This window comes from Ursus maritimus, unplaced genomic scaffold (genome assembly GCF_017311325.1).
Source record: "Ursus maritimus isolate PB19 unplaced genomic scaffold, ASM1731132v1 scaffold_9, whole genome shotgun sequence".
NCBI lineage: Eukaryota > Metazoa > Chordata > Mammalia > Carnivora > Ursidae > Ursus > Ursus maritimus.
Genome location: NW_024427107.1, coordinates 61,638,403 through 61,652,788, shown reverse-complemented (window position 1 = coordinate 61,652,788; position 14,386 = coordinate 61,638,403). Strand labels below are relative to the sequence as shown.

Below are 14,386 nucleotides of genomic sequence, written 5' to 3'. Positions count from 1 at the left end.
GTGATACAAATAGAGTGGCTGTATCAAAGTACACTGTCTATAATCTGAAACTCCAACGAAGTGCACTGGCCTTTGATGCCCACGAGATAAAAATCAGAAATAAATGGCTTCCATGAATCTATATCCATGAATACTACAAATAGATAATGAACAACTGGAATTTGTTACTTTTTAGACTTTATTACATCTATGAAGGATTTGATCCAACAAGAAAAAGGACAATAAATGTCATAGCCCTTTTCTTTCCTTAGACAACTTGCTTATGGACAAACCTACCCTGTGTGGATGTATCTATTTGTAAAATACCCTCATCACTTAACAAAAAATTCACTAATGAATGAACTCATGAACTTTCAGTTACTACTTTCATTTCTCAATTCTTATCTTTAGGGGTTGGAAGGGACTGAGGTTCATTGTAAAGGGCACAGAAGACAAAAGTTCACTCTTTATAATTCATGAAAAAGTGAACACAATAAAGTCCACCCAAATGTTTACATGCTACTCACAGGCATTCCTTGAATGGACAGACCACTTGGTCCTTGGGGTCCAGGGGGACCCTGAGGTCCTGGAGGGCCTGTGTCACCCCGAGGGCCCTCTGGTCCCTGGAACACAAGAGAAGAAAATCATTTCAGAGGTAAGTTAGAATCTCAGTACTCAAAAGATATTTCTGCTTAGAGCACTTATAATTTATTTCCTTACAGAAATGTTCCTAAGACACAAAACGCTGATAGGATAGCAAGACAAAATGCCTCAGATGGTGCGCCTCCCAGACAAGATGTCATCAGTAAACCAAAGCAGTAAACACATGGGGGTTGTTCAACTATAATTTTTTTTCTTCCGTAAATAAGAAGGCTATGCCAACTATGTGAGTAACTAGACCCCCCACGCTCCGTAACAAATCCAAGAGACAGAAGTACTTCGAGACCACCCTCCTGGCCTGTGGCATGTAGGTTCATACCTTCCAGCTGAACTACATTCTCTCCACCTCCACCCCTGTCTGTTACCCATCTTGGGGGCACCCCTGCATTACTAAGACTTTGCCCCCAGTCCCTGTTTGCTTCTTCATCTTGATCCTACCATCCTTCTGTGCCTCTTTAATGTCTGCCTAATGACCTGCCCTTGGTGCAATATTCCTTGATTTTCTTTCTCCTCAGGATCAGGCAGTCCTATCACATTAGCAACTCTTATTTCCATAGTTTGGACCTTGTGGTTTAGCTAAAGCTCTATCTCCTCCGTAATCTTAGATCCAAAAAACTGTATCCTCAACCCCTTCTTTCCTTTCTTTCATCCTGGGACTCCAGTGAAAACTAGTATAAGCTAAGACTTCCAACACCTGGATATCATGTTAAATTGGAGGTTGACAAATCCACTACTTGGGGCAAGCAATACAGAAGATGATAATGAGCATAGTCAGCTAAGGTTTAGTTTCATGGGAGTAACCATGTGGACGTGTCCAATGGTCTGGGGATCAAGGGATGTCTGAGCTGGCATGGATTTTGGAGTAGCTGAAGATGTGTTTTTGGGTGAGGTTCTTAAGGAGCCTGTTGAGACAGTAACAGAGGAAACTGATAAAGATGTGATGAAAAGCTGGTAGAAGGGAGAGAAAGAGAAACCTGAGCAGTGTAGGGAAGGCCAAAGGGGGGGAAATTTCTAATAGAAAGGTCTCCAACCATATCAAATGCTGTAGAGATCTCAAGTAAGATAGGAATTAAACCATAGCCTGTGGATTTGATAACAAGGAGGTAATCAGTGATCTTAAGAAGAATTTTACAGGATTCTTATAGGAATAGAAGTCATATGCAGGTTAAGTATGATTCTGGTTATATATAAATGGAATTATATACTATGAACTTCATCGGTTCATGCTTCTTTCATGTGTCAGAGTGGTGTTGGGGTTCATACTTTTGTTGCATGTTTCCATAGTATGTTCCTTTCAATTGCTGAATGGTACTCCATTGCATAGACACACAGAAAATTGTTCATTCACCTATTAATGAACATTTGAATCATTTCCCGATTTTGCTATTGTGAATAAAGGTGCTATGAACACTTATGTACCGCCCCCATAAAAACTATTTTGGAAGTGAGGATGCAGAAAACAAATGAAAACTATTCTTACAAGAGACATAGTGTAAGAGGAGGAAAGATAGAGGTAGCTAGATCTAAAAAAATATGATGGAAGAGACAAGCCAGTAATTGACAAATATTAGTTAATGCTTATAATCATTTAATCATCTATCACTTCAATATTATTGAGGAACTGAGAATGGAGCAGAAGGGCAGAAAGTATATGGTCTCATTTTATTCTATACAGTATGAGACAAAAATGACTAGGAGAGCCCAGCAGCAGGGTTGCTTTAAGCTTCTAAATTCTCATTGTTTGCTACAACTAAAAGATGGACCCACAAAATGGAAAATAATACAGCGTAGGGCTTTCCATATGGAAGGTATCCTTTATCTGTTCCTACACTATGGCATTGGTGGACATGTGGGCATTCTTTGTCTAACAAGACATTTTCCTAAAACCACTTCGTACTGATATCTGTGATTTATCAAAATCATCATGTAAAAATAACCCCATCAGCAGTGGTCCTGTGGAAATGGATTATCAGAGGTAAGGGGTCAATGTTGGGATCATCAAACATCTTTGAACTCCTAACAAGTCTTCATGATCAGAATCATCATCCAGTGAGAATGTGGGAAAACCATGGGATCATGCCGGGAACCCAATGGGAGGAGGAATGCAGAATCAACAGGAGCTCCTGGGCACTGTGCTGAGGTGGAACTGAGGAAGACCCAGTGTATTGCTGTCTGAAAAGAGGCTTTCAAATCACTGGCCTTCCTTGTAGGACCATAAGAGAGAGAGCCAGGTAAGAAACATCAAGTCTATGCCTAAGATATGTGTTACAATCTCAGAAAATCAAACAAACAACAAAGAAGATATCTCATGAGTTTTGAGTTGGCTAGTGACTCATTAGCTTCAGTCTTCTTTCATTTACTTCCTTCCTCCCCATATAAGCTCCTACCTTGCTTCACTTGTTTCCAGTTTTATAGTAAAATTTTTTGCAATGTTCTCTTCCCCATGCAAAAATACCATGCAAATTGAGTAAGTGACCATATTGAAGCAGTAAGTCAAGACTGCAAGGTGGGTGGAGAGGAGATCATGGGGCAACAGGTGCAAATGAAACAGGGGGTCAAATTATAGAGGGCCTTGAATGCCACGCCAAGGAAGGTGAATTGCCTTCTCAGGACAATAGCATATGACTACAGATTTAAAAGTATGATATGGCCCAGCATAACTTTAAAGAAATAAATCTGGGGGCAGATGTGAAGAATCCATCAGAAAATCAAAAGCACTGGAGCCAGGAGACCAGTTAGAAGATTTGCCAAAAGCCAGATAGAAGATGGTGAGACCTGAATTCAATTAGTGGCTGGGTTTCTGCCCATCCGTTAGGGCGCCTTTGTGCAAACTAGGAAAACGTGTGCCTGGACATGGTTTGGCAAGGCTTGGTCGTCTCAGCTGGTGCCTTTGTGGCCTACCCCAGCACACATGGTGGCCCTGGGCAGTGAGAAAGGAAAACAGAGCTGTGTGTTTGATTATACATTGTGGGGAGGGAGTAGGACTCTAAAACTTGAGAAATTACATGGAAAGGAGTGCTGCCTAGTTGTGATTCAGTTTTCTCTCTACTTTGTTGTAGGTAGACAATGAGAAGAATATACACGAAAGAACACTACCTTGGAAACTAAACCACTCAGAACACTGACATTCTATTTTTGACCTGGAAACCAACCTTTCTTTCACTGAGTTCTTAAGTATTTTTATGAAAAAACAGAAGTCTTTAAGAATAAAGGAAAAGACTTAGACACAACTTTCCACAAAAACATAAGGGGTTCCGGACTGCAAAGGGTAAACAGTACTGAACTCCAAAATTATATTATTGCTAGATATGAGACAGACAGAGATACAGAGAGACAGAGAGAAAATTACCTTTGGACCCTGTTCACCTCGTTGGCCCTTTGGTCCTCGGAGTCCTGGACCACCCTGGCAAACAGATGTTAAGTATTAGCACAAAGACAAGTCTTAAACAGCATGTTTCATCCATTTTCTTCAAAAATATGGATTATGTAAGTCTTATTTTGAATAAAGTCCAACTCATTGTGTAATGGTACATACTCATTATGATCCTTCACTGGAAATCTGCCACCTAGACTCACCTCTTCCTGCTGATGATTTCATAGTTTGAGAAAGCTTTCTAGGCCAAATGCTTTCAAATTAAAAAAAGCTTCAGTATTTTGAAATTTAGTGTGTAAGACAACTACTATTAATGGACACAAATAAAATACACTGCTAATCTAAAATTGTGTCTTACACCACAACTTTGAGATTATTTAATTAAATTGTAAAAAGCATCTAAAAATAGTAACAATTTAATTTTATTTACACCATAAAAGGCTAATCAGTGTTACTGAAACTTCAGTTATTTGTATTTTCCCTAATATTTTTGCCCTATTAACGCGCCATCTGCACAATTACTTAATATCATTTTCTTTATCTAGATATATATGTATGTGTATATGTATTCTTGCAAACATATTCTTTGTATATATGTGCATAAATATATACGTGTATACACTGAATATTTTTCAATTGACTCACTATTTCACTTAAATCTAATCTTAAAAGCAAATAGTATAGCACTATAGTTAATGGAAAAATGCGTTACTTATTAAGAATAGAATGTAACCTTGAAAATATACTATAAATAATGTTATTAAATTTAGCTAGATTTTGTTCCTATTGAAGTCTGTGAGCCATGGGCTTGTTCTTTGTTAAAAAGGGAGACAAGTAAGTATTAGTGTGCACCAGACTGAGAATATCTCTTTCACCTGAGCAGAAGGATTAAAAGCTCATTGAAAATGGAATAGCTCTCTCAGTGTGTGATTTCGATTTATTTCCTGCTACACACGTGACTCCTGGAAAACATTTTGTGTACCGTCAGCAAAACACTTGCATCACTTGGGAAAAGATTGGATTGGGTGAGCTTTAAGGTTTCTTCCAGCTTCTTTTAACCACTTAAATTCAATCCCCTCCCCAATAACACCTGGTTGCTTATCTTCCAGACTTCTTTTTTTTTTTTTTCAAGATTTTATTTATTGGAGGCGCACCTGGGTGGCTCAGTCGTTAAGCATCTGCCTTTGGCTCAGGGTGTGATCCCAGGGTCCTGGGATCAAGCCCCATGTCAGGCTCCCTGCTCTGCTGGGAGCCTGCTTCTTCCTCTCCCACTCCCCCTGCTTGTGTACCCTCTCTCACTGGCTGTCCCTCTGTCAAATAAATAAATAAAATCTTAAAAAAAAAAGATTTTATTTATTGGAGAGAGAGCTCACGAGAGAGCACAAGCAGGGGGAAGGGCAGAGGGAGAGGGACAAGCAAACTCTCCCACTGAGCAGTGAACCCCATGTGGGCTGATCCCAGGACCCTGAGATCATGACCTGAGCTGAAGGCAGATGCTTAACCCACTGAGCCACCTGGGCGCCCCTCTTCCAGACTTTTAAAATACAATTATAAAATTGCATATATGTATGTACCTATAGAAAATATTACCTATAGTATTTTTGTGCTATCATATGATATATTATAAATTACATATGTGACATCACACTGTTTACATACTTCTAAGTTTTTTAACAATGTGTTTTAGAGATTCTTTTCCATGACATAACATATGATTTAACTTATTCTGAATGAGTTGTGTAGTTTTCCAAACCTTGGATTATATAATTGTTTGTTTAACCATTCTTCATTATTGGAAACATAGGGTTTTCTCACACTTTTTTTTTTCCTGTTTAAACACTTCTGCAATTAACATCCTTATACAGCCCTTAAGTACAAACTTTAATATTTAAGTACAAATATTAATATTTAGGATATCAACAAGTAGAATTATAAATGAAATTTGATGGGTAGGCAGATATAATATCAAACTGTGCTCCAAAAAGCTGTGTCAGTTTACTCATCTACCAAGAGTTTAAGAGGGTTCCTCCTTCTCTAAACCTTAGTCACCACTCAATATTGAAGGGGAGCAGAATTTGTCACCTCACAGTGTGCCTCTCAGGCACAAGGATTATTTAAGAAACTGCAGACACAGGAGAAGCCCTGAAAACCAAAAACCGAGTAAAAGTTTTATGAGACATTTATATTTATAAGAGAAGTCTCCATTTGTAACAGTGTCTCCCTCTTTGTACCAGGAAGGAAGGGAGGACTCTAAATCTCTAGAAACTTACTTATGAAGAAGACAGAGACTGGGATCTGCATAATAGCCTCACCCTTGTTTGCTATGCCTTTCCTGGTAACCTCCCCAAACATACCCCCTATCCCCAATGACCCCCTCCCCCCCCATCGTCTTTAGCTGAAGATGATATTTAAAGTGATGGCTTCAACCACTTTGGGGAGTTACTTAGTTTTCCTGGGTATCTTCCACGTATACAGGAGGTATGCATGTTATTAAACTCTAGATTGTTTCTCTTCTGCTAATCTGTCTTTTTATTAAAGGGGTGTCTTAGCCAGGAACCCAGAAGAGTAGAGGGAAAATTATTTTTCCTCCCCCACAATGCTGTCAAACTTTACATTGTGATCAAACTAATTGGTAAAAATAATATTTTACTCGTATTTTAATTTTCATTTCCCTAAACACTACTCTAATGGGGCATCTTTTCATAACATTTTCCATTTGCATTTCATCTCAATGCAACTACCTATTTCTGTACTTTACTCAGTTTTCTAATGGGTTACATGTCTCCTTCTCTTTAATGTGTAGAAATTCTTCATATATTTGGATACCACACCTTTCACTGTTACATGGGATGCAAATATTTTTTCCCAGAGTGGCAGACACTTTTGGTTGGTTACCAAACAGTCTTTCCTGACTCCCTTCTCCATTTTATTTCTCCTACTACAAGACTAAAAAAGATGGATTTGCTTGCCCAGTCCCCTTTGCAACCAGGAATGGGCACATTAACCACTTTGGGCTAATGTGATCAACAGGCCACAAGCCTATAGAAAGGAAAGTGGGAAACTGGGACAAGCTTAGGTCCTTGGGATCATCCACCTCTAAATCTTTTGTTGAGCAAACAATAAATATTTAAACATCTGTTTATACTACTGTATCAGTCAAATGTTCTGTTCCTTGAAGCAAGTGCAATTCATCCCAATTAATATATCATTCTGGCCCGAACTCTTTAATTTTTTCTGTGCATCTTTAATGATTGGTTTTTAACTGCAGGTTTTGTTGAAATATGATAATTTGTCTCACAGCTATTCATGTCAGAGGCACCGTGTCTAAAAGCCTCAAAACTTTTATATTTGTAACTTATTTTGCACCTTATCCTTAACCGTCAACACTGAGCACATGACAAGAATTCAATACATTTTTGTGGATGTTAACCTCCATCCTTTTTTTTTTTTTTTTAACTTCCATCCTTTTACTAAGAAAGGGTTAGTCTAATCGGCCAAAGCAACCTTTTTCATGACATCTCCAAAGGCAAGAGAAACAAAAGATAAAATGAACTTATGGGACTTCATCAAGATAAAAAGCTTCTGCACAGCCAAGGAAACAGTCAGAAAAACTAAGAGGCAGCCCACGGAATGGGAGAATATATTTGCAAATGACACTACAGATAAAGGACTGGTATCCAAGATCTACAAAGAACTTCTCAAACTTAATACACGAGAAACAAATAAACAAATCAAAAAATGGGCAGAAGATATGAACAGACACTTTTCCAATTAAGACATACAAATGGCTAACAGACACATGAAAAAATGTTCAAAATCATTAGCCATCAGGGAAATTCAAATCAAAACCACACTGAGATACCACCTTACGCCAGTTAGAATGGCAAAAATAGACAAGGCAAGAAGCAACAATTGTTGGAGAGGATGTGGAGAAAGGGGATCCCTCCTACATTGTTGGTGGGAATGTAAGTTGGTACAGCCACTCTGGAAAACAGTGTGGCGGTCCCTTAAAAAGTTAAAAATTGAGCTACCCTATGATCCAGCAATTGCACTACTGGGTGTTTACCCCAAAGATACAGACGTAGTGAAGAGAAGGGCCATATGCACCCCAATGTTCATAGCAGCATTGTCCACAATAGCCAAAGCGTGGAAGGAGCCGAGATGCCCTTCAACAGATGACTGGATTAAGAAGTTGTGGTCCATATATACAATGGAATATTACTCAGCTATCAGAAAGAACGAATTCTCAACATTTGCTGCAACATGGACGGCACTGGAGGAGATAATGCTAAGTGAAATAAGTCAAGCAGAGGAAGACAACTATCATATGATTTCTCTCATCTATGGAACATAAGAACTAGGATGATCGGTAGGGGAAGAAAGGGATAAAGAAAGGGGGGGTAATCAGAAGGGGGAATGAAACATGAGAGACTATGGACTATGAGAAACAAACTGAGGGCCTCAGAGGGGAGGGGGGTGGGGGAATGGGATAGGCTGGTGATGGGTAGTAAGGAGGGCATGTATTGCATGGTGCACTGGGTGTTATACGCAACTAATGAATCATCGAACTTTACGTCGGAAACCGGGGATGTACTGTATGGTGACTAACATAATATAATAAAAATCATTAAATAAAATAAATAAATAAATAAAAAATAACCCACAAAAATAAAAAAATTAAAAAAAAGGAAGAAAGGGTTAGTCTAGGCAAAGGGAATATGGTTCATTCACCCAGGCCTTCCTACGGCTCTTCCGTAGCTTTATTGGCACCAAACACCACTGTGTGAATTCTTGAATTTGAAAATAATCACAACTATATTAAATCATTAGACAGGGTTTATTGCATATTGTTTGGGATACCATTTCTTGAATAGTTTATTATACTTTAAATATTTGAAAATTTCAATAGCGTTTCTCCTCTTTTACATCTTTCTAAGTCAGAACTCAAGTCTTCTCTTTCACTTCTCTGCTGCTTTTTTCTCATTACAAAGTTTGACTCTTAGGTCATATGTGAATATTTTATAACTTGTCCCAGCAGTATTGCAGATGAAAAAACTTGAAAACCCTCCAGCTAAAAAAGCTTATTAATGCTGCTTAAAATAAAATAAACATCATTGTAATTAAAAACTGAACGCAGAAATGCCAGGCAGGAAGAAGAAACAAAAACCAGAGAAGCAAGTGTGTGCTCAGAGACTGCCCTGGGGAAGGATGGGGAAAATGGTTCAGGGTTGCTGCAAAGTTTGTATTTTATAGCCTACACAGAGCAAGGAAATATGAACTTGAGCCTGTGATAGGTGGGGGCAGGGTGGAAAATGAAATGTTCTTTAAAGCTGAGGAATTTGAAAGTCTTCCCTGTGAATCAGATAGGAAAAAAAATAAAAAATAAAAAATAGCAGGTGGATGACCAAGATGTTGTTCCCAATGTAGCTATGGGAGGAGTAGGAAATGTCTTTGCTAAGAAATATTACCCAGAAGCTGATTCTCATACAATCTAGGGATCAGAATTCATACACTCAGGAGCAAACAAAACTCCAAAGTCAAATGTCTAAGGTGGATTTCAGTTGGTTGTCTACCCAGGAGCTTAGCAGAAGCAAGCACAGATATTCTCTGGAGGAATACAGCTCAAAACTGGCTCAAAATATCCCCCAAGATAAAATTTCAAGTAATACAAACTCAAATATACACCAAAAAAATTCACAAAATACATGTGGAAACAAGATAGCATGAGTAACATCAGCAGAAAAAAAATGGCAGACTCAGAACCACACACAATGCAGATATTGACATGATCAGATAAAAAATAAACTGTATTTAAAATATTGAAAGAAAAAATAGTTTTGAAGTGTTACAAGAGAAGAAAGACTATAGAAATGCCTGGAAGGTTTGAAAAGGAACCAAATATAACTTCTAGCTGTGCTAAATATAGTCATCAAAATCAGAAATACAATGGATAGGTTAAGTAGCATATTAAACATAGCTAAAGACAGAATACACTAGAAACTAAATTTGAAGAAATTACATAGAAGAAGCCTGGAGATACAAGCAGAAATAAATAAAAAAGGTTAAGAGACATGAGAGTAAGAAAGTACATCAGTTGAGCTTCAGAAAAACGTAATCGAGATGATAGGAGAGAGGCAATTATCGAAGAGATAGTGACTAAGAAAACTCCAAATTTAACGAGAAACATTGCCATTCAAACTCATGAAGTCATAAGTTTTCCAAAATGGCAGATTGTCTTCATCAAAAACCCCGCACCAGAGCAGAGCGTGGCGAAACTTCTGATCACTAAAGACAAAGGGATCTTGAAAATAAGATCTTCCCGTTTATTAGTTTGGAAAGTTGTCTCACTGCTTTAATTAAGGCCAATATTAAAAAATTTTTAAACAAGACAGGAGGCTTATTATTCTCTTACATTAAAACCCGAGCTGATAACTGGTTCGTTGTAGTAGAGTAGCTTTACCACACAAGGCAGCCTGCAAGCTCGGGTGCTTTAATTCTATTGCTCTGCACTGCTTGCTAAAGTGAACCATTACGTGTTCCCAGAGTAGCATGTTGAGAGAGGTGAGAATGGATAAGGAAGTTATTTTGTTTTCACTTAAGAACAACTTCTAGGTTGATTGCATATCCCTTTTCTCTCACTGGCCAGAACTTGGTCATAAGGTGATATCTACTTGTACAGATGCCAAGAAGTCAAGTCTCTAGCTGAATGGCCGTGTGCTTAGCTAGAACTCGGGGAATTCTGCTGCGAAAAAGAAGCAGTGGCAATGAGGGTACAATCAACGATCTCTGTAACAACCATCAAAACTATCTTTTGATAATATGGGAAACAAAAGCATTTGGTGATGAAAAAAATTAAAAATTGACTATCAATAGTCTCTCATTAAAGGAACATCTTGGGGCACCTGGGTGGCACAGTGGGTTAAGTGTCCGACTCTTTGTTTTGGCTCTGGTCATGACCTTGTGGTCCTGAGATCGAGCCATGTGGAGGGCTCTACGCTCAGTGGGAAGTCTGCTTGAGATTCTCTCCATCCCCCTCTCTCTGTCCTTTCTCCTGCATGACTGCACTCTCTCTCTCTTATGAATGAATGAATGAATGAATGAATGAATGAATAAATAAATAAATAAATAAATAAATAAATAAATGGAACATCCAAAGTGTGTATCCAGGAGAAATAAAAATGATACTGGAAGATACCATGAGCAAAGAAATAGCAAGTATGGAGACAAGTCTTAACACATAGTAATTTATAACAAGTACTAATAAAATGTCTAGTTTGTGATGTTAAAAAAAGTATCAAAATACCTGATAGCAACAGTGCATAAATTATAAAAAGGATGGTCCAAGAGAAAAAAATTCCAAGAGTATCATATCTGTTGAAATAAGGATGAAAATCTTGATTCTTTTGAGACTTTGTCAAGCTAAATATGTTTGTTAAAATCTCTTGGTTGACAACTAAAAGAACAGCTACAGAGAGCAAAATTTCCAGGTGAGTGGAGGGGAGAAGAAAAGAATAACAACGAAAAGCCAAAAAGTGTAAATAAGTAGACAAAACCTCAACCAACCAAGAAAACCACATATATATCACGTGGGATGAATAGAAAGCAAAAACTAAGGGGACAGATAATGGGATATTTGCCCAAAGAGGTTAATTATCACAAATAATAGAGTGAATGGACTAAACTCTAAAAAAACCTGCAAAACCAGACTGAAAATAAAACCTAGCCATATACTATTTAAACAGAACACATCTCAAACATCAAGACAACAGAAAGGCTGAAACTAAAAGGATGAAGAAAATGGGCCTTAAGGAGGGTATGTGATGTGATGAGCACTGGGTGTTATATGCAACTGATGAATTAATTGAACTCTGCATCTGAAACTAATGACATACTCTATGTTGGCTGATTGAATTTAAATTAAAAAAATATACATATATACCACAAAAATAATCCAAAAGAGAAAAGTCACTAGCAAGATGATCGTTCTCGATTTTTGTACACTGTAACACAATCTCAGGATGTACACACGATGCAGAATTACAAACAAAATTTGACAGATTGAAATTGAAGTAGAAGATTTTAAACATCTATCTCAGCAATTGAAAGATAAAGAATTAATGCAGATAAAGAAGATACTAACCACACAACTGACAGTTTGACTTACTGGATATTTGTATTTAGAATTCTGAACTCCACAATTAGAAAACACACATTCTTCTAAAGCATACATGGAACAGCTGTAAAACTTGACAAAAGGCCACAAAGCAAATGTCAAAGAACCAACAAATGTCCAAAAGCTGGTACTATGCAGACTATCTTCCATAAAAACATGCAATAAAATTAATATAAAAGATATATAAACTGCACATATGATCGGAAATTTAAAGAGACACTTCTAAGAGAAACATGGCTAAAAAGGAGTAAAGAAAAACATAAAAAATAATAGCTCACAGAAATATTAAATTTAACTACACTGGCCTTAAAATTTCTAGACAATAAAAAGGTCCCATGAACAACAACAAGCAAGCCACAGACCAGGAAATGATATTTGCAAACCATATCATTAATAAAGGATAAGTGTCCAGAATACATAAAACCACTTAGAAACTAATAAGCAAAAAATCTGCACAACAAAATCCCAGAAAAGTTTATAAACAGGTATTTACATAGAAAGGGATCCAAATGACTCAGAGACAAATGAAAAACTGCTCCATCTTACTAGCACGAAGGGAAAGTCATTTAAAATGTCAACCACAAGGGCGCCTGGGGGGCTCAGGTGGTTGACTCTTGATTTCAGCTCAGGTCATGATCTCAGGGTCTTGAGATCAAGCCCCAAGTTGCGCCCCGTGCTGGGCGTGGAGTCTGCTTATGATTCTCTCTCTCCCTCTGCCCTTTCCTGCTTATTTTCTCTCTCTCTCTCTCAAGAAAAATAAATAAACGAATAAAATAAAACAAAAACCACAGGGTTTTACACTCATCAGATAAGTGATAGCTCTTGAATCTGGCAACATCACTGTGCTCGTGAGATGCAGGGAAACCAGACCTCTTCTAGAGTTTGTGGGAGAAGATATTGGGACAACCATCTGGAAAGGCAATTAGTGGTTTCTTCATGAAGTTGGAGATACACCCTCCTTATTCTCCAACAAATCTGATCCTGTGGGTTATTGTAAGGGCCCTCAACTCATGTTTGCAGAGACATACAAAGGATGTTCACTGTAATAATAGAGTAGTAGGGAAATACTCCAGAGTTATGGGTCAATAAACTCTAGTTTATATAATGGAACAATGTGCATTACCTTTGATAAGGTTCAAAGACATAACTTTTTAAAAAATATTTATCTATTTATTAGAGAGAGAGAGCAAGAATGCAGAGGGGACCACACAAGGCTTGATCTCACAATTCTGAGGTCATGAGATGAGCCGAAACCAAGAGTCAGATGCTTAATTGCTCCACGCAGATGCTCCTCAAAGACATACTTTTGGGTTAAAAAAAAAAAAAAAAAGCAAGCTATACACAGTTGAAAATAAATCTGTGTTTCCAATTCCAAGATTAAACCGAGGACAAACCCTTACATTTGACTGAAGTTTCATAATGCACGAATACTTATATACATATTATCTTGTATATTCTCAGAATGTCAGAGAGGTGGGTGCTAGTTTATATATGAGGAAAGGGAGGCTCACAGTGGTTCAGAGACTTGCCTAGTCTTATGATTTAAATTTTAATGCTTTTACCATCATTCCACATTGGCTTCTTTGGAATAAAGAGTTTTCTGTTCAAAAAAAAAAAAAAAAAAAGACTTGGGTTCTACATCTGCACTTGAAAGAATGTTCTATGTGCCAAAGGTAAGGGAGAAGCTGCTGGGATGTATTTCAGATACATTCAGTAGGTTCTCTTCCTTTTTGTTCAGCTCAGGAAATGTGGTACACAGATGAGGGAAAATTCTGGTGGGCGGCCCAAGCTGGAGTGAACCCTCACGCTGCCTGTGTGATCTGCTGCATGCATGTTGGCAGGCCCGCCTGCCTCCCGTCAGCCAGCGTGCAAGGGCTGGTGAGACATCAGAATATTCCTCCTACAAGGTCTGGATTTCTTTATTTGCTTGTGCTTCTCCTCCCTGTTTTTTCTGTCTTTCTGCCTCGATCCATTTACCAATTCCTAACCACAGACCAACTCTATCACCTTAAGGAAACACCCATAACCCCAGGTTAACAGGTCAGACAGAAAATGAGCACTTAAACCCATGAAATGGAAAGATTCATCACGTAAATTCAAAGAGCCAGGTAGTGCGTTTATATACATTTTTATATTTTACAAAAAATGTTTTCTTTCTCTCTCCCCCCTTCCCTCCTCCTCCTTCTCCCTCACCGCCCCCC

At 38.0% G+C, this 14,386-nt stretch overlaps 1 protein-coding gene across 3 annotated transcripts in view; it reads right to left on the bottom strand.

Annotated features, from left to right (window-relative positions):
- Window positions 1-14,386, bottom strand: part of COL14A1 (collagen type XIV alpha 1 chain) — a 207,997-nt gene that overhangs the window by 48,453 nt on the left and 145,158 nt on the right. For all 3 annotated transcript variants that reach the window (XM_040625803.1, XM_008689298.2, XM_040625802.1), the window contains exons 37-38: window positions 3,989-4,042; window positions 507-602 (exon numbers count right to left, since the gene is read on the bottom strand). In XM_040625803.1, coding sequence (XP_040481737.1) covers window positions 507-602; window positions 3,989-4,042 — 150 coding nt within the window. The remainder of the gene's footprint in view (window positions 1-506; window positions 603-3,988; window positions 4,043-14,386) is intronic.